The sequence below is a fragment of the Ictidomys tridecemlineatus genome, chromosome 1 (genome assembly GCF_052094955.1).
Source record: "Ictidomys tridecemlineatus isolate mIctTri1 chromosome 1, mIctTri1.hap1, whole genome shotgun sequence".
NCBI lineage: Eukaryota > Metazoa > Chordata > Mammalia > Rodentia > Sciuridae > Ictidomys > Ictidomys tridecemlineatus.
This window is the reverse complement of record NC_135477.1, coordinates 165,874,406-165,895,092: the sequence shown is the minus strand read 5'-3', so window position 1 is coordinate 165,895,092 and position 20,687 is coordinate 165,874,406. Positions and strand designations below refer to the sequence as shown.

The 20,687-nt window shown below is 37.7% G+C and overlaps 2 protein-coding genes across 3 annotated transcripts in view; one reads left to right on the top strand and one right to left on the bottom strand.

Annotated features, from left to right (window-relative positions):
* Positions 1 to 491: 491 nt before the first annotated feature.
* Mfap3 (microfibril associated protein 3) lies at positions 492 to 19,721 on the bottom strand. Of its 2 annotated transcripts, XM_005325464.5 has the most exons (3): positions 19,567 to 19,721; positions 8,150 to 8,614; positions 492 to 4,699 (listed from the first exon to the last, which is right to left on the bottom strand). In XM_005325464.5, exons 2-3 carry the CDS (start codon positions 8,442 to 8,444, stop codon positions 3,906 to 3,908), a joined length of 1,089 nt encoding a protein of 362 aa, XP_005325521.1. In that variant the 5' UTR covers positions 8,445 to 8,614; positions 19,567 to 19,721; the 3' UTR covers positions 492 to 3,905. The 2 variants fall into 2 exon arrangements, with proteins under 2 accessions (XP_005325521.1, XP_077907512.1); XM_078051386.1 differs by lacking the exons at positions 8,150 to 8,614; positions 19,567 to 19,721 and adding an exon at positions 7,696 to 8,138.
* Positions 19,587 to 20,687, top strand: part of Fam114a2 (family with sequence similarity 114 member A2) — a 32,468-nt gene continuing 31,367 nt past the window's right edge. Inside the window, exon 1 of the mRNA XM_078051368.1 lies at positions 19,587 to 19,698. The gene's annotated coding sequence lies outside the window, so the exon portion shown is untranslated. The remainder of the gene's footprint in view (positions 19,699 to 20,687) is intronic.

Sequence of the window (20,687 nt, the reverse complement as noted above, 5' to 3'; positions counted from 1 at the left end):
CAGAGAGGCCCAGAGGGCTGAGTCATTACTTGTCCATGATTATAAGGCTAGTAAATTCCATCACACATGGTGAGGGGTGGCAAAGTCCAACAATCCTTTGCCACTGAAGGACAGGGGCAGGATTTGCATTCTAAGGAGTCGGTGGCATTAAGTAATGAGTCTCACCTCCCACCTGCTCCCTTTGCCTTTCTCCTAAGACCCTGTGCTTTTCTATACTCATTTCCTATTACAAACTTTCACACCTATGGGACTCTTGGCTGCCAAAGCTCATCATAAACTTTACATAGTAATTAACATGCTCTCTGAAACATGTTACTGAATCTTCTTATCTCTAAGCCTTTGCCCAGGCTCTTGCCTTTGCCAGGAATGCTATATTTCAAAAATAGGACAACCATAGTGTCTAGGCTCAGGAAGGACAGCCTGTTATGTGTAAGGATTGTTGTGGGCAGGATGCCCATACCAATATGGTTCACAGACTAAAAATACACCGATGCTTAGTAAGTATGTTTAATATTGAAATGGATAGCTGTAGCGGAATCTTAAATTGAATTCAAATTTACTCCTCTTTAATATCATTAACATCAAATTCCATCACACAAAAATGAAAGATACTGTATAGATTTTAGGCAAATGAAATATACTCCATTGAGCATTTAATAAATTACATTCAAGTGTGACTTTTTCTTAAAAAAGACAAAATTATAATGCAACTATTTATTAAAATGCTGAGAATTTAAACATCATCTGAATCATATCAAATAATGGCATTTACTTTTGCAAAGTATGACAGTGAGAATCTAGGAGTTTCTGTACAAGGCTGAGCATTTTCAACATTCCTGGCCTATATGAGAAAAGATTGTGTTCTCTTACTAGTGACTCAGGAAATACAATACACTTGAGTTACAACTGCTGGTGTGTAGAGACAAGGGTAGCACCCATGACTAGCTGGGCTCTAGAAAACAAGCATGCAGTACTTTCGTGCCACTCTGGGACCCAAGGAAGTTTGCTCAAGGGTGAAACTACATGCAGGATGTAGAGAGGGCTGGACCAAGCTCACTGTGGCTGGAAGATGGAAGGGAAAACAGCATGCAGATAGCAAAGAAGCCGCTAGGAGCCTTCTCACAACCATCCCAGATCAGCAAGTTGGAAGATATTTATAAATATCAAGGTAGTGAGTAGGAAATATAAATGCTCATTGGGCCTGATTCAAGAATGAAACCATCATAACAGATAAAACTTTGAGGACAGGTGGTTATCACACCACCTATAAGCACAAGTCAACTCAGAGGATGCTCATCTGGTTTCAGTTGACAGGGAATTTATATAAATGTTTAAGTTTTAATTTTTGGCAAATTTATTTCACAAAGCTCTGGTTTCATCTCTTAAGAACAATAAAGTTCATTAAATGACAATTTATAAATGAGAATAGAACTATTTTAAATACATTTTGTTGGGCATAGGCATTTTTTTTTAACTAACTATAAAATTAGGTGAAACAAAAAGATAATGACACCACAGCTACCATCTAACGACTTTGAGACTGCAGTTTAAGTTCAAAAGGTTAAGGATTTTACAAAAGATCACATTGCTAATTACACATGAAGAGTACTTGATTAGATACAGAAAATATTAATAAGTGTGGTTTTCTTCCTCTTGAAATATAGCTTTACTAAGTAATACCAGTTCCTATTAAGATTTGACCTACTTTATGGTTCCCTAACCTAGAAGATTCAAAGTAAACCAGTTACTTTTGTTACCAATTAGGTCAACATTTTATTTCTAAAATAATATATTCAGGATACACTGGAGTAGCCTGTACTTATTTATTACATAGAATTGTGCAAACTTACAGATATTTTGCAGTATTTGCTATATTTTTCCAAAGTTGTTTCCTAGGACATTGATCATTAAGAGTATTTATGTTAGGGTTCCAAACACTAATGTCCTTTCTGAGAATATCTGGGATAAAACCCCTCTCTTTAATGTAACAAGTTACATATATGAAAAAAATCCTGAACTTGTATATTAGGGCAGGGTTGGAGGTACTATCTGAAGATCTGAGTGATATTCAGGAGATTGACACAAGGAGCATTAATTTTTTTTTTTAATTTTCAAGAGAAACATTGTGGGAAAGGAAAAAGTGTTTCATAATCTAGGGTATGTTTAAAAGCCCTTGCTGTCATAGTCAAACGTACAAAAACATAATTCTTAAAGAAATACACCTCTAAGAGCCAAGGTAAGCTTTGGCTAATTGATTGATAGCTTTTGTTTGGCTCTGGAGGTTTCCATGGAAACAGCCAGAGAGACAGAAAAGGCAGCATTATCATCTTTATCCATAATGCCATCTGATAAAGCTGCACATTGATTCATTTATGCCATCCAGAGCAGATATATTACTTTTGGTTAAGTTGGACAAAGAGAGACATGGGTTCTACTGGTCACACTTTGAATTTCCTGTCTTTCTGTTTGAAACCTTAAATTAAAATCATGATAAAACCCTGTCTGAACATTTCCCTCAGAAGCTTCTAGTTCAAGTAATATTTCAATAACCAGAAACCAAATGAAGAAACGTGAAGCATCAAATGGAGCCCCACTGCTAAGTTCTTAAAATTATATGGCACTAAGCTTCCTGTAGCTGAAGAAATTATCCTGAAGAATATTTACAGTTCCGTTATATCCGATCTTAGCTAGGCAAGAAATGCCATGTTAAGTGTTTTGAACCAGGTGGCATCATTCATCATTTTTCTCCTTCTATGTCTAGATTGTCTGTTTTAATATAGTTAACACACAAGACACAATTTTTTAATCTTATCAGGTAAAATGTTTCTTAGAAAGGCTAGAAAAACAGACTTAACTCAAAATCACACATCTGAAATACACAAAAATAAAAACATCAACAATAAAATACAAACAAAATAAGCTAAATATGGAGGCATGCAACCTTTAGCACCATGTTTAAGACCACAGAGGGCAAGAGTGTTGACAGAGGTCTAAAGAGGCATATAAGTTCTTGAATGGGATCTCAAACAGAACCCACTTTTTGAGTCCAAAACTTTTAAAAAGGGAACGCCTGAGAAATTCTCAAAAGAAATATCCATGATTTATCAGAGATAGACAATTTGATATTATTCTTATTCTAAAAGCATTGGAAACATTATTTCTAAGGAAAAGACTGCTCACTTTGGGAGACCAGTTGGGAAATCAGTGCCAGCCTCCAGGAACTAAATGATGTCTCAGTAAGTTAAAAAGACATGCTATGGCCACAAGAAGGATCAATTTACTCATGGAGAGTAATTTGCTAGTGAGCAGTAAGCTCCCTCATATCTGCATAATGACCATCATGCGAAACAGTAAAAAGATTCAATGTGGCACATACACTCGTGTACTCCACAAGGCAGAACATTTGGAAAATGTCCACACGATGGCATCAGGTATAGAAATCCAGAGCATAAAGTCTCAGCTTTCTGGAAAAAAAAAAAAAAAAAAAGGTGGGCACCTAAAAGTCTAGGGAAAGTTTTATCTAGTGATGCAATGAAGATTTTTATGATTTAAAGGTACTTTTATCTACTGCAAATCCCTCATCTTACTGATGGGAAACTGAGAACTCAAGTGTCACATATGACAATGGAAGTGAAGCCATGGGACATTTAATTCAGTTCTTTTCCCATTATACTTATCTCTCAGGTGCCTTTCAATCTTACATGCATCAGTTAATCAAGATCAAGGAAAAATAACTGAGAAATATCAGATAGGAAAGTGCTGCATGTTTTGCAAAGATTTTGGCAATTCATGTTCTGATGTGCTTAATATAAAGGGAAAACCCCAGTCATCTTTTGGTAAAAATGTTATTTCCTCCAAGAAACAGCTCCTTTCCTGAGAGCTATTTTTGTAGGTACTGGGAAAGCTCACAGCTGACAGTTTTCATAGGCCCCATCTTTGTAGTTAGAGCTGGATTCTGCAGATCCTGTATCATCAGGTGGGATGAAATGATTGCTGTCTTGAGAATCTGTATCAATACTTTTGGTCTCTGACTGAAGGTGGACAGAAACCTGAACTGCTATCTCTTGACCTTGTTCATTCAGAGAGCCATCATCTGAATCTCCTCCTGGTGAACTGCTCCGCCCCATCTCTGAGTTAATGACATAGATGCCACCTTGAGCATCCAAGGCAGGTCTCTCTTTAATTCTTTCTCCCATGTCATCAGGGTCATCCACTCGTACAGCCTCAAACATCTCCTCCACAAAGGCCCGGCAGTTTAAAATAAGGGGTGGAAGAGGAACACTTCTTGCCAGTTCCTCAATGTAACGAGCAAACTCCATGGTCTTAAACTGAGTGACTTTGGCGAGTTCCAGAGTCTTGGCTGAGGTGATGATGGGGATACGTTTTGCAATCTCAAAAGCCTTCTGAAGTTTCTCAGCCCCTTCAGTTCTGAAGAACTCATTGATGGCCTTCTCAGTCTTGCGGAGATGACTGCTCATCATACACAGCCGTGTGACATTCAAGATGAGAGTGATTGTAAAGGCAATCAGGCACACAATCATGTAGTAGATACTCATGTCTCCCGAGGTGAAGATAACTCGGAGGGTGACAGAGTAGGAGGCACGAACCGGAGAGGAGATAAAGCATGTGTAGAGCCCACGGTCATCAAAGGCTATGTTGGTGATATTTAGGAAGTTATCAGAAACCAACCATTTTCCACCTGATAATCCAACAGAAATGAAAACAATTACAGCATAATAAATATTATTACTAAATAAGCCAACTGCCTTATTAATGTTCTACTTCTTCATGAAAGTACTTTAACTGTTAGATTTTGCTATTTGTTTAAACCATATAAAAAGGGCAAACTGTTATATCCAGAGCTAGAATTAGTTAATCTGGAACTTCAAAAAAGAAACCAAGACTTTAATAATTGCCATCATTGCCTTTTCACTGCTTGACATAAAATATCTTTGAGGCAGAGAGATGTGTCCAAATAATATTAAATGATTACTCTTTAAAAAGATGTTTATATGTAAGGTGTGTCTATACTACAATCACTACTTCTATGCTTTTATAAAAATTTATTTAGTTTTTAGTTGTAGGTGGACAGAATACCTTTATTTTATTTTTATATGGTGCTGTGGATCAAATCCAGTGCCTCATGCATGCTAAGCAAGTACTGTACCTCTGAGCCACAACCCCAGCCCTCTATATGTTTTTTATGCTATCTATATTTTAGAAGGATATGCTCAGAAACATAACAATGGTTATTTCCAGGATAATGGATTATAGATAATTTTTATTCTTATTCTTTTTTCCCCCTGTATTGGGGATTAATCTCAAGGCCTCACATATGCGAGGCAAGCGTGCTACAAGTGAGCTATATTCTCATATTTTTTTAAAAAAATTCTGAGATAGGGTCTTGCCAAGTTGCCTAGGCTGGCTTTAAACTTGTGATCCTCCTGCCTCAGTTTCCTAAGTAGCTGGGATTACAGGTGTGTACCACCACGCCCAGCTACTTCCTTCTCTTTATTTAACTATGTTTGTTCAAGATAAAAAAGTTATATTTTTAAAAAAGCTTGAAAACTTAATGCATTTATTCAATTGCTAACTGGCTAATCTGGCATGCCTTGCACATGTTAACTTGCTTTCTTAGGAATGGCATGTCGATGATGACATCTTGATTTTCTGGCAAAAGGAACTGAAGCACAAGCCAAAAGATATATCTCACAAGTCAGGGTAAATGAGCAGCTTGGCAAAGAGAATCAAGCTGCCCTTAGAATGCCTATGCTTCTATTTTAAACCTACAATATGCTGCCTCTAGTCCGTGCATGAAGATATATCCCTTTAGGGAACACCTATGCAAAGTACAAAAATGCACAACAAAGCATATTGAGCATCTACACTGATTGCACATCCTTTAATAATGTGGCTTAACCAAGAAAGCCACTCAAAGTTGAGATGTATGGACTAACCTGGATTGTGTGAGTTTCCCAATGACTACAGGTGGTGTCTTGGGGAGAATGGGTGAGTGTGTGTTAAGTATCACCTGATTAACATTCAAAATTGCTTTTATCCCTGAGGTTATACGGTTCTTTATTAAAATAATGCACTAAAATAGTTACAAATAAATTAGCAAGCACTTTGGATTGTGACCATTTTTATCATTAAAACTAATCTAAATTCTATGGCTATATTTATTTTTAGGAGTCATCACTTCACTAATGTAAAAGAGGAAAATATATAGCTAGAAACATAGCCATTATTCCAAAGCTTCTGTTCTATGAACTTGGAGCTATGAAAAGGACACCCTTTGAATCCAAGGTGTGATGAACTACACAGACTCCATTAATCAGCCAATGCACTACTACCACAAGCTAAACTCTTTAGCTCACTTGCTGATAATAGCTCAAGATTTATGAACCTTATACTAGACTGACATGCTCTTTAAACTCCTCTCACTTGAGATTCATAAAATTTAATACAATTTTCCAGAGCTGCTGCTGAAAGCATCAATGATAGATGTTAGTAGTCATCAAAGTAAAGGGAAAATAGGAAAATGAAACTGCCATTCCACTTGGCTGGTTTTGTCCTAACCTAAGGGTTTGTTTATGCAGTCAGTCTGTAACAATCACACTGAATAATTCAAATCTCAGATGTGTTTGTTCAGGATAGCTGGGAGGAGAAGAGTCTAGTTCAGTGGGTACAAACAGAACCCTAAATCACATTCAAGATACACATTGATTTAATAGGTCTATATTTTTATTAAACTGATTAAAAATACTCTGTTCTTTCTAATAATTCAAACCCTTTAATTCCAGTTATTTAATCTGCAGAAGGGGTTAAAATGTTTAGTATATATATATACTGCATATACTCTTCTTCTATTTTTTTTTTCTTTTTGGGTAGTGCTGGTTCACAAACAGCAAAATTAAGTAAAAACCTGTTAAAAAGTAGTAGATTTAAGTCGAATTATCATGTTTGTGTGATTTTTAAGACTGAGTAACTCCTGCTTTCAAGTAAATAAGGTATAGAATAGGTTAAAAAAAAATAAAGAGAGAGAGTGACAGAAAGAACTGGAAAAGCTTACAGATTTCCATAGTACCCTTCTAATGCTCAGAGGGGCTCCTAGTTTTATGCACAGATTTATATAGTAGGTCTCTAGTATCCATGAGTTCTATATTCCTGGATTCAACCAACTGCAAAGTGAAAATAATTGGGGGAAAATTATATCTGTACTGAACATGTGCAGATTTTTCTTGTCATTTAATAAACAACTATTTTATAGAGCAATTGTATGAGTTATTACAAGTAATCTAGAAATGATTAAAGTATATGTGCAGGTTATATGCAAATACTAGGCCTTTTTAGTTAAGGAATTTGACTTAGTTTAGGAATTAACATTCAGATTTTGGTACTTGAGGGGGTTCCTGAATACAATCTCCTGGGATACAAAGGGATGACTTAACTCATTTAAAAAAAAATACTGGATTTCCTCTAACATTTACAGTAATTCATTCTGGAACAAGAAATTTTTGTTTTTGTAGGTCTAGCCAAAATCCTTCCTGATGTATTCACATGGGGCTACTACAGTAGTTTATTCACAACGCAGTGTAGGCAACTGTACCCCTGTAGTTAAACAAATACTTTCTATACAGCTGTAAGAACAATACTCATGTAGTCTATTGTTAGTGAAGAAGAAAACCAGCTCACCAAGAGGAAGGAAAACAGCTCACTACAATCATGTGAATACCTTTTAAATTTAACACTATGCTTCATGGTTTTCTTCTTTTGGTTTAATAATTATAATTACTTTTTTTCTTTTTTTTTTTTTTGGTACTGGGGATTGAACCCAGGGGTGCTTTACCACTGAGCAACATTTCCAGTCTTTTTCATTTTTTGAGACAGGGTCTTGTTATGGTGCTGAGCCTGGCTTCAAACTTGAGATCCTCTTACCTCAGCTTCCCAAATTGCTGGTATTACAGGTATGCACCACTGTCTCTGGCACTTTGCTCCTTTTGATAGGTTTATCACTTTAGGCTTTTCAAAAGTTGTAAGTTATTCACCCTTTCTCATCTTTTATATTTCTTGCTAAATATGTCATGAAACCAGGAAGAATGGATAGGAAATGAGTAAACTTGATTAAATTACAGCTTGGTACAATTACCTCTGCCTCTGTCATCCAGTTGTTGTCCTTTTGAGTTGTACCAACGGACATCTTCATAGTGATCAACTGTGAGAAGACATTCAATTGAAATGCTAGTTCCCTCTTTGGCTATGATGACATTATCACCTGAGTGGGAACCTGCTGCAAGTTCAAAACTTGGAAGAAATGATGCATTGTAAGAACTCTGATTTGCTCCCAGTGGGGCCATTTGGTTGAAGTCCACATCTTCCACAACAAAAGCAGCTGGCACAATAATAATCACCACTAAAGTGAATAAGCAACTATGTGGCTTCATGGGAAAATGAAAGAAAACCTTGTTTAGACTCGGAAAACTCAAAAGCTGCTATGCTATAATAAGAGCACAGTGGGTGATTTACTGCTTGGTAGAAAAGTTTTCCAAAAAAGTGGTAGATCCCAGTATATTTTGAAATCTTCAAGATTAAAGAGAGGTGAGTGGAGACCAACCTAAAAGAAAGACAAATATAAAGTTTAACCAACTGAGACTCATAATGGGGTGAAGCTCAGTATGTTCAGAAATGAACAGACATGAAATTGATTAAAATAATTGGTGCTGACATCAGGGAGTGATTAGAGAGAAAATCGTCTAAAAATCTCACTGGTAAAAAATGCACTGAATTGGGAAAGAGCAGACCTAGATTCCGGTCCTAGCTTTGCTTATTAACAAGCTGTACGACCTTGGCAAGTAGCATTCTCTCTGGGATTCTGTTTTCTCATCTGTCAAATGAGGGAGTGGATGAGGTAATCTCTAAGGACTCTTCCAGTTCTGAAATGCCATGATTCTATTTTACTCTGACAAATTCTGTGCAACAGGGAGCCAATGAAAGCTAAAATATTTAGCTTAACGATCTTTTATTTCAACCTGCACCATTACCATCTGTTGTTATATCAATAATGTAAATCAAATGGTACATCATAATCATAACCACAGAACTCCAAATTTGTGTAATTCAAGTACATACATATATTACATATAAATAATGCAGGAATATGTGTGGTAGTTTTTTGGTCTTCCTATTAGAAAGAAACTGTATTAACTGCATTATACATAAATAGAGATACTGATTTCTGAGGCTATAGAACCTCCCTCTTGGGTAAAGATGCTAGACAAAAGAATTTTCCTTTAATAGTTTCTTCAGTATTAAGAGACAAAATATAGTATATTAGGTAGTTTGTAAGAATATCAAATTTCTAGCTCTAACTCTAGTAAAATTAGATAAGGGGAGAACTGACATTTTAAATGTGTAGTTGGTGGAAATGCAAATAAAAAACTCCAGAGGAAAAATATTAGACAGAAGAAGAACAAAATATCATGAATAAAAAGCAAAACAAAAACCTAGCTTAAGAGTTTTAGTGTTTATGATTATCTTCCTAACTTGATTTCCCTTTTAAATCATAGACTCTCAAAGAAAAATTTCAATTTATACTTCTATAAAATACAGATGAAATGCCTAGCTTTATTTCTCATAAAGGCCCAAGATAATTAGTTTTAGAAATGACATTTACTCTCCTTTATACTCACATGAAGGCTGCTTGATCACAGAACATAAAAAGCAATGGATCATTGTATTTTGCCATTAAGCTCCTCAAAGTCTAAATTACAGGAAGTTGTAAATGACATTTAATTTTTTATAAGCCCTTGAAAAACTGATTGAATAATAATTATAAATAATATTCTAAATCTTTAAAATTTAAGGATAGACTATTTAGAATAAAACAAAAAACTTCAGACTTTGGCTGTACACGATAGATGAAACACGTGTTGATTTTCACTTCATTTTAAAAACCCCACTAAAATGACAATGAAGGAAACAAAAGACTTGGGCATTGGATGGAACCTAGTAAATGATTTTATCTTCACTATAAACTTTATAGTGACTTGCTCCTTTAGATTTTGAAGGAAACAAAACACTTGGGCATTGGATGGAACCTAGTAAATGATTTTATCTAATCTATAAACTTCATAGTGACTTGCTCCTTAAGATTATGCTGCAAGTTAGGAGGAGAATCCAGATGAGAACCTGGTCTTTTCTTTTTAGGAAGGGGAAATAGGCAGAAACAATGGAAATAACATTTCTTGACTGATGGCAGTGAGTCAGGCACTGTGCTAGGGACATGACAAGTAAGCTCCAAGTTCTTTCTCATCACAAAATATACAACTACTGATGGGCATGATTTTGCCCTTTATTCTAGAGTAGTGATTCTCAATAGCACTAGGCTATGTGAATATGCTGAAATGTGCTATAGGCTTTCCCAAGACTTTGGTAAGAAGTTCCTGTGGCTTCATTTAAGACAGGATTTTAAAAAATTCATTTGTTCCTTCTACTGCCATGATTTTTAAAAATCTTGTTTTTGCTACATTTGGGTGGGCACCAAGTTATTACTAATCATGCCTTTTCTTTAAAGCAACTCATTATTTTATTATCATATATTTATTTTTTAAAAGGAAATTCTCTATCACTTTTGTGGATAACTCTACAAATAAGCACAAGGAAAGCAAAGCAGTGTTATCAGCCTCCAAAGATACTTTGAGTTGGAGGCCTACTCTCTTTGTTGGGAATCCCAAACCCAAACCAAACAGAACAAAAATTCTAATACCACCTCATTCCTTATCCTAGGGTCTTCTCCCTCCCTACTTTTCCCTATCACTGAGTTTTAGATTAGAGGAATATTAGTAACATCTGGTGAGCACCCTCTTATCCTACAGACATCATCTCTGCCTTCACAAAGCTCAGTCTGGAAGTAGCTATAGACACTAACTAAATATATACAAAGTATACTTAAGGCTACCCAAGGGATAATATAGGACACTACAAGAGGACCTAACATGAAGGAAACCTCATTACAGGAGGCCTCCCTGGGAAAGTGAGTTGCACAACAGGACCTGAGGAATAATGAGAAATCAAGATTGGAAGTGCTCCAGATTAAGGGCCAGGGCACTGGGGAAATAGCAGAGGGGTCACTACAAGTTGTAGTGGTGATAGGCAAATCTTATTACCCACCTTTCAGGTGGCCAGAGAATGCTGCATTTGGTGTCTGATTCTGGAAGGGAACATATTGGGATAATGGTGAAGGAAGAGATGGATTTTGGGAACTATAGTGACTAACACGAGTAAAGGAGCTACTTGTTTGTGATGAAGAAGTCAAAGAACTGAGTGTTCAGGAGTGGGGTAGCTCATTGTAGTTATGGTAATATGCCCCTACAATCAAGGCAGCTAGTGTGGAAGAAACTGGAAGTAAAGGAAATAGACTCATTCTCCCTGCTGTGAGATTCAGGAGCATTGGGAGGATGAACAGCTTCCTTCTGGGCAAGCAGTGTCCTCACAAACAGAATGCTTGCCACAGAATTTCTGCTGCACAGAACCTATTCAAGTAGGTTTCCTGAGCCTCCTTTGAAGGCTAGCTGTTCTTTCCACATGGAGTCATACCACCCCCTGACCCCTGGAGCATGCCACATCCACAGTACTCATCCAGTGCTAGTAATGCTGCTCTGTACTGCTAGATGGTTTACCCATCTCACCCACAAGCCCCTTAAACACAGGGACTCTGTATTTTTTTACTACTACATGTCATAATGAACACATGTCAATAGACATTTATTGATGAAGATTAGTTTAAATTTGATAAATGTGTGATAGATCTTCATAAATTGAGTAATGTTGTGTAACAGGGATCATAACTATTCAAACTGACATGTTTTACTAGCCCCCATTATATTCCCTGAGACAAAAAACAGACAACAACTTCAAAGGACCTTAAAGGTGCCTACCTGAAGGTATTCTTCAAACTGACTCCCAACCCCTAAAGCCTTCATTTATTATCTCATCCCAGAAGATAAGATTATGCTGGGAATAAAAGATCACCAAGTTCAGAGTTTACAAACTAAAATGAATATCACAGTTACCTAGAGAGCTTGTTAAAAATAGAGAATCCTGGATCTCACTCCAGACCTAGTGGGTAACAACCTCTGGGTTTGGGCCTTAGAATTTATGGTTTTCAATTAGCTCCCTGGGTAATTCTGAAGTAGTAGGTCCATAGACTGGCATGGCATGGAGGCCACTAATAATATTTCCTCACTTCCTACACAACAACCCTGACAAATGGTGCTCCAGATGGTTTGAACATGCCTAGTAAGATAGAATTAATCAGTCACACTTTATTCTGAATTTAGATTACCCTGGAACAATGCAAAACTCAAACTCTCTGATAAAGGCAGGGTAGCACAGAGGTTCAGACTAGATTCTGAGGCCAGATTTTCTGGATTTGAATCCTGGCTCTCACTCTAACTGGCTTTGTAACTTTAATAAATTTTTAATCCCTGTGCCTCAGTCCCCCCCATCTTCTAGTGGGAAAAATGATAGTACTTTTCATAGGATTTTCACAGGACATTATGAAATCTAAATGAAAGAGTTTATATGTAAGTCTAGCAGTAGTAATACCTGAATACACACTAGTTATTATTACTGATGTTTTTTTTTCAGATATTGTGCTAAAATATATGCCTGAATTTTTACTTAGCATACCATACAACCACTGAAATATCTTGTGTGTGTGGGTGTGGGGGTTGGGGGTTACCATCATGGAATTTCAATTTTTAACTTAAAACTTCATTTTTCCTTTTCTCATTGCAAATACATATTCTGCAATAACATGGCTCAAACAAGTATTGCAAACTGAGCTTGAGTCTCAATCACAATGTTAGATTAAGTTTTATGTGTTCTGAATTTGAGGTGGAGAACTTTCCTTGTGATCTACCCAGCCTATGGTTTCCTTTTGTGAGCCCTGCTTCTCTCTTCGTGGGCCCAGGAGGAAGTCCATCCAAGCTCATCAGAATCTTTGTTCTTGAAATTTAGAACTGAGACATTGTGGGTTAGGGTCATTTGAGAAAGGAAGGCATACAAGGGGCTAAAGCAGGTACATGGGGACCACATACAAGGAGAAGCCTAGGGATAGGACACTAGGGATAGTGCTACTAGAAGGGAGGAGAGACAGGGGCTGAGGGAGAGAGAGGGGGAAGGATTGCAGGGAAGAGTGATTCACACATGCTGTGCTGGCTCCTGACAGAATTCAACTTCCTGGCTCCAGTAACTTCCTTTCCTTTTTTTTTTTTTAAAGAAATAAACATCTTTATTCAATTTTCTTAAAAAAATATACCCTGCAAAAATGAAGATTGAGTATACAAACAAGGAAGCAAATGGGGACATGCATTAACTTCAGCAAAATTAACTGAAAAAGTAATTGTGTATGTGGCTACCAGGCAGTCCTTATCATGATCTCTAACTTCTCTTCACATACCGGGGTTGGGCAGGTGAATGGCCTATGTGACCAACATTGGCTGTTCTTGTTTAATACACACCCAGCCATTTGTCTCTACCAGAAGTGCCAAGAAACCTACAAGACTGGGTCTAGAAAAATCTTGTAAAACACCCTGAAAGTGTTCTTAGGCTAAAGGTGGTAGAAGCAGCCTGGTATGCTGATTTCATGCCAAGAGAAGAAAGGTCTGATGATAGCCTTATATGTCCAGTCAATACTGGGCACCTCAGATGGACACCATGGACACGAATAAACAGAACTTCTGCTGTTAACTTCACCCATAGACAGTTAAGAGGCCACTGAACAGTTGGGAGAGAAAACACTGGTAAAGATGTGTGTCCAAGGTGACAGAAGCAAAAAGGAAGTAGAAACAAATCATCTTTGGGATCTGGATACCTTTGGCTTATTTTCTCACACTAAATTTCTTTTTTACTTAAGCCAGCTTAAATAGGCTTCTACTATTTGCAACAAAAACTCCATCAACTACAATTATATTTTTCCCCTCCCCACAGCAGTGCTGATAAAGCTGAACAACTATGACTATTCTGCTAATTCCAGCTTGACTTTAAAAATCAGTTAAATCAGGGACCCATAATGTGCATGATTAAGTATTAGGTGCCACAAGGATGCTCAGGAATTTACAAACTAGCTTGGGAGGTAAGGGCAGAAATAACTAACTAGATACAAGATAGTGTGAGAAGTCCTGAAGAGAAGCATAATTGTGCTGCAACTATAAAAGAGAAAGGAGGAATTTATGAATTTTAGGAATGCAATCCACTGTTAAGTTTGGAACTTCCATATAAAATATATATATATATATATTTCCATATACATACATATACATATGTATGTATAAAATATATATCATGCTTTCTATCCTCAATGCAGGAACTGACATTTGAAGCTGAAGAATAAAGAGTTCAAAAAAGAAAATTAAGGGTCATCTTCCTGTGAATAATAAAAAAGGGTTATATTGTGCTCCTGGATGAAGTTACTAGGTAGAATTCTATATTACCTTTCTTCAGCATTAATAAGAATGTAACAGATAAGTATGACACTCAAGCTAAATACAACTTCTTTTTCATCTTTTTGGTATGTAAGTTAAGCTTTATCAGGATCATGAATAATCACAAATGTAGATGAGTTTACCCTAGAAAACCATTCTGAAAATGGACTATATTATTTTAAAAAAGAGTGAAAGAGCCTGTAGCTGTCATCCCTAACAGATTGCCTTGTTGCTGTTTCTGCCAACTTCTGAGAGAAGAAATATTTCCATTCAGTTCCAATTTTCAACATAAGTAAATAAGGAAGTAATGTGGCTGATTTCCGTTCTAGTGGCTCAATACTAAGTTGGCTGAGGAAACTGTTGTTTGCAGAAATAGTTCTAGGATAACTCAAAAGGGGAAAAATACCAGCACCCAGATGGTATTGTTTTTTGCTCCAATTATACTGGGATATTAATGCTTCATTCCCCATAGTTAAATGTGTTCCAGGCTGTATTTACAGTGTATCTACTCTTCTCTGCCAGCACTGTTACACTTGGAGAATGAAGGAGTTCCTACAAACTAGTACACAAATTGACAAAGTGGCATTTTGAATTGGCAAGGAAGAAAAAGAACAAATGATGAGCAGATTGTTAGCACTACTCTATCCTTTGCAAAAAACAAACACAAAGTTGTTTTGCTTATACTTAAGCATTGTTATAGAGATCTGTAACATTTAAAGGTAGTAGTATTAAAACAGAAACGGGCCATTTTGAGGTCCATTTACTTACACATTTCTAATTAAAATAGCCCTTACACTTCTAGTAGTTTCTTTGAGCTATAACACACCTCATAACTGGCCATTTGGGCAGTTTCAGCTCAAACCTCCACATATTTTCTGGCACACTAAAAAACACCTTCTGTATTGACTGTATTCTGTATTGATTACATTACTTAGAGTTTTGCTTTAAACCTAGGATTATATCAGTAATATCTAACATAATTTGTATCTTGACAAAAACATTTGTTGAATATGCTCCTACAGGCAAATGACAAAAATATGGAGAGGCAGGCTGAGGATCTCTCTGCTCCAACTTTTTTCTCTATAGTCTGAAACATCCTTCAGTATCTTAAGTTCAGTGTATCTTAGCCTCAGATCCATTTTTCCAATATATACATAGCTTCAACCATAGCACATAATTCTTTCAATTTTTTTAATACCAAAATTATAGGAACAAGGCTCAGTGGTTATGAGAACAGGTCTCAAGAGTACCTGATTCTATCTCTGGGTGAAGCTGTGGGTTTGAAAGGCCTTAATTTTCACAGCTGCTGACTAAGGTTATTATAGGGTAGTTGTACAGACTAGATGAATGGATGTGAGTAAATTATAAATACGTGTCATAATTATTCTGCTTCCTAGATGTTTTTCAATTAAGTCTTTTTGTCCTTGCCCTAGGTCACTGGCCTTTCATCTCATCTGGGTACCACACTATCCTTTTAATTTCTAAATGGATCTCCATAAGTCCAATCTTATCCATCTGATATAGTAAAATACTGCCTTTCTCAGAATTGGTTCTAAAGACAAATCCAAGCAAGTCCAGACAATTTCAAAATCTATTAGTGATTTTTCTTTGGTACATGAGATAAACTAAAAATTCCAGACTGGCATCCATAATTCTCAGAAACAGATTCAGGTGGCACATCAGAAGTGATGGGAAGGAGCCCAACAGTGTATATATGAGCAAAAATGTTCACTGAATTAATAAAGTGATTTAGAAATTAAGTAGGGACTTTAGTTATACCTCCATCACTAATCAGCTCTGATGTTCTCTTGTGACCTAAGTTTCCACATCTGGAGGCTGATTATTATTCTTTCTTTGCTCTTGTCCTTTAATTTTTCCAGCTTTCTTGTCTAGGCACCAAGTCACAACTATGTTTGGTCTAGTCTCTAAATAATTTTTCATATTAAGTTCTGCTTCTAGTTATTCCTATTGCTTAAAAAGTTTCTGTCCTTCCCCACTGATCTCTTCATGTGAAAATTCTACTCTCCCTACCATATCTAATTTCATCTTACTCAGGAAGCCTCTCACCTAAACTCATACCTCACCCTCTTTATTTTGGATAAATTTCTTTTGCTGTCAATTTCCTAGAACATTGAGAGTACTCTATTGTACGACTTACTGCAGTTTCCTTTCTTTAAGAGTTATTTTTTCTGTTCAAAAGACTATAAGTCTGAAATCTTTCTCAGTTTTTAGCAGAGGACCATTGCCTGTGTTGAGTGCTCAATATTTTGAGTTCAGATACTCAGCAACTCTACAGTCAGAAATGTGTCTGCTGCAAATTTCTTACTAACATCCCAGAGTTTCAGGCTCTGGAATGTGAATAAAGAGATTTGAAGGCAAGGAAACACAGCTTTTTTTTAAAAAAAAATTCAGTAGGCAGGACACTCTAGATAGAGTTTGACTTATAATTGGTTTCTCAAACTGCAACTTTTAGATCTATTACCTCAAATTAATTTGTGGTGCTTGCTACAGATGTGAATTCTTGGCTCTACTCAGACTTACTACCTTGACTTCTCTAGCGGGAAGGATCTAGACATCCCTATGTATGTATGTATCTATCTATATTTATATTTTCATACTGGGGATTGAACCCAGGGCTGCTTAACCACTGAGAAACACTGCCAGTCCTTTTATTTTGGGACAGGATCTCGCTAAGTTGCTTAGGGTCTTGCTGCATTGCTGAGGCTGGTCTCAAACTTCAAAACTCCTGCCTCAGCCTCCTGAGAAGCTGTGTTTACTAGCAACATCCAGATTGGACATCTGCATTTTTAATGTGTATATAGTTTTAGTGATTTAAGTCAATCTTATATTTGATTGTCCTATGTTTCTTATGACATCCTATATTTTTTTATGACAATATCATAATTTAACAATTCTCGAAGTGTTGTGTAGGGACTCTTGGGTGTCTTTGGGGCTTTTTTTTTCTTTTTGATGGGGGGCATTGAACTCATGGGTGCTTAACTACTGAGCCACATCCTAAACCACTTTTTAAAAATTTTTTAAATTCTGAGACAAGGTCTTGCTAAGTTGCTTAGGGCCTTGCTAAATTTGAGGCTGGCCTCAAACTTATGATCCTCCTGTGTGTGCCACCATGCCTGGCTGGATGTTCCTGGATCTTTGTCAAAACTGTATTTGTAGTAGTATTAGGACATTTGCCTTTTTCATTTCATTCTCACTACATGATGTGATTTTCCAGAGGCTTTGTGATGAGTGATACTCTGAGAGAATGCAGAAGAAATGAGAATCTAGCTATCTCCTACTAAGACAGACATTAAAGAAATTTGTAAAAATGTAAAACAGAGCCATTCTCAATATTTTTATTTGTTTTGGAAAAATATTCTTTATAAAAATGCTAATTATATTATTATGTAATGAATTCATTATTTTAAAAGGAAACAGATGCTTTAAAAGTTGTTTTGATTTCTAAAATGGTAAATATTGATAGCTGTAATTTACACACACATACAAACAACTCTTTGAAGTTCCCCATATGTTTTAAAAGTGTAAAAGGATTCTAATGCTAAAACGTTTGATAACTGCAGTTATAAGTGACAGGAACACTTAAAAAAGTTTCTTTTTTTTGGTTGTAGTTGGACACAACTACAACTTTATTTTATTTATTTTCATGTGGTCCTGAGGATTGAACCCAGTGCCTCACAAATGCTAGGTGAGCCCTCTACTGATGAGCCACAACCCACCCCGACATTTTTTTTAACTAATAATTCTCAATTTATTAAAAAGGGTTCTACATCTTTGCAACCAGTGCCAGATTAATACTCATATTTTAAAGATAAGATTAGTACACTTAAGCCATTTATCAAGATAAGGTAATCCCAATTTTATTCACTTTCCATTGCGACAGAAAAAAATCAGAGGAAACGTTCCATTTTATATGTATATGATATTTACTTGTTTCCCAATTTGGAGTAGGAATTTTTTAACAAGTTCCAGATGATACTGATGCACCTAAATTTAAAGAACCATCATCCAGAAGCAAAGGAAAATATCTGAAGGACTTAAAAGGAGCAATTATTATATCTGGACATTAAGATAATCCTGAAGGCACTAAAGTGCAGGTGGAAGACCTGGATTCTTTTTTTTTAAATTTTTTTTTTATTGTTGTAGATGGACAGCATGCCTTTATTTTATTTATTTACTTTTTTATGTGGTGCTGAGGATCGAACCCAGTGCCTCACACATGCTAGGCAAGTATTCTGCCACTGAGCTCCAGCTCCAGCCCAAGACCTTAAAAGCCGAGTCCCTGCCTGGTGCCCAATTTTCCACATCTTTATAATAAAATGTTTTTCATGCATTTCTAGTTCTGCCAATCAACCACGGTTTCATGCATTCCCACTGCTCAAGGGCAAATGAAGAGCTGCATCTTTCTGATGAGGGCGAGAACATAAATCAGAGCATGTCACTCTTTTGCTTAGAAACCTTCAATCATTTTCCATTGAATTCCACATAGAAGTGAAACTCTTACCCTGGCTCATAGGCCTCACAAGAATTGGTTCCTAAATCCTTGACCTCATCTCCCTCCCTCCTCATCTTGCCCGTTTTGCTCCAGGCTGTGGCCTTTTTTCTCTTCCTTGACTTGGCTAGGTTTGTTCCAACTATATGGCCCCTGTACCTACTCTTACCTCTGCTTGGAATGCTCTACCCTAGACCTTCATTTGGTTTATTGCTCCCTTCGTTCCATTCCATCGTCCTGCCTAAATTTCTTTAAAGCACTTACTACCATCTTAGATGCCCCTGTTTGTTGACTTGCGTGTGCTCTGTTTCTCCCATCAAAATGTCAGCGATTTGACAGCGGGGCTTTTGCTATTTACTAGTGTGTCCCGGGCGCCAGGACACTGCAGGCAGGTATTTGGCGCTCAGTAAATATTTTCGGTGGCCGAACTCATGCACCCAGGCCAGGCCTTCAAAAGAAGGGCGGGCGTCCCAGACTCCTTCACATCTGACCCCGAAGCACCTGCAACCACTCACTCCTCGGCGACCCCAGCACCTCCCTCGAAGCCACCGGGTCGGACCCCTCACTCACCGAACCCGAACGGAGCGCCTTCCGCCTGAGCGGATGCTTGATCCGGAAGTGTTCTTAAGCAGGAGAGCCCGCCTCCGAGCCGAGGGAGTACTTCCGGGCAGTAGGAGCGGCGAGTCAGCGGCGGTGGCTCCGGTGAGGGTGGCCGCGGGCTGGGCGCGGGGCTTTCCGGGTTGAGGCAGGCAGTGTCGGGTCCCGGGCTTGGTCTCCCCCGGGGGTCGCTGGGGCTGGTGAGGAGGCGGCCCGAGGGCGGGCGGCGGACGCCTCACGGCGGGGTGCGGGGGCCGCCGAAATGGCTTTGGTTAGCGAAGCGCAGCGTTAGTGCGAGCGACTCTCGTCAGCGTCGGAGAACTTGGGAGCGTGTGTTTACAGCACGTCTCCGGTTTGGGACGTGCAGTTGGATGTGGGAAGAAGGGAGAAAGCTTGTCTGCCCATCCAGAGCAGCCACATTCATAACCATAGTAAGGTTGCAAACTACCGCCTCCGCCGCCAATAGTGACCGCAGCTGTTAACCTGCGAGCCCTTCGGTGACATCGTTGTTCCAGGCCCCTCCCCTGCGTGGTGGAGACTTTAGAGGAGCCGCTGCCGCGTTTGACCGGCGAGGAAACGGAGATGCAGAGAAGCAAAGTTACTTCTGGGCAGGGTTAGAAGAAATTTGAACTCCGGAGCCAGGCTCTTAGCTCTTAGCTTTGGCGCTCTCCATGTGGGTAGTGGAGGCGGGGGCAGCATATACATGCGTGTGTGCAGTTCTTAAAAATGTGGATCAACTTTCTAGTTGGGAATCATTCTCTTACAATTTTGAAAATAACACTCTTGTCATAGAATACCTGGAAAAACTAGAAAAAACATTAAATAGTGTAATTCCATGGACCTACTATTTATTCTTGTGTGTGCGCGCGCGTGCGCGCTGCTGCTAGATTATGAATCCATTGAGAACCAGGATGGCACAGCCGTGTAATAATGACAGTAATAATATAAACAAACATCACAAAACCATTCTTTTTTGGCCTCGCCTAAATGTCTGGCACAGTCTACGTGTTCATTAAAGCTTTGTTGCACAAATAAAAAAATAGGAATCACCAGTGTATAATATTTTGCCTTAGTCTTTTATTACATGAATCACG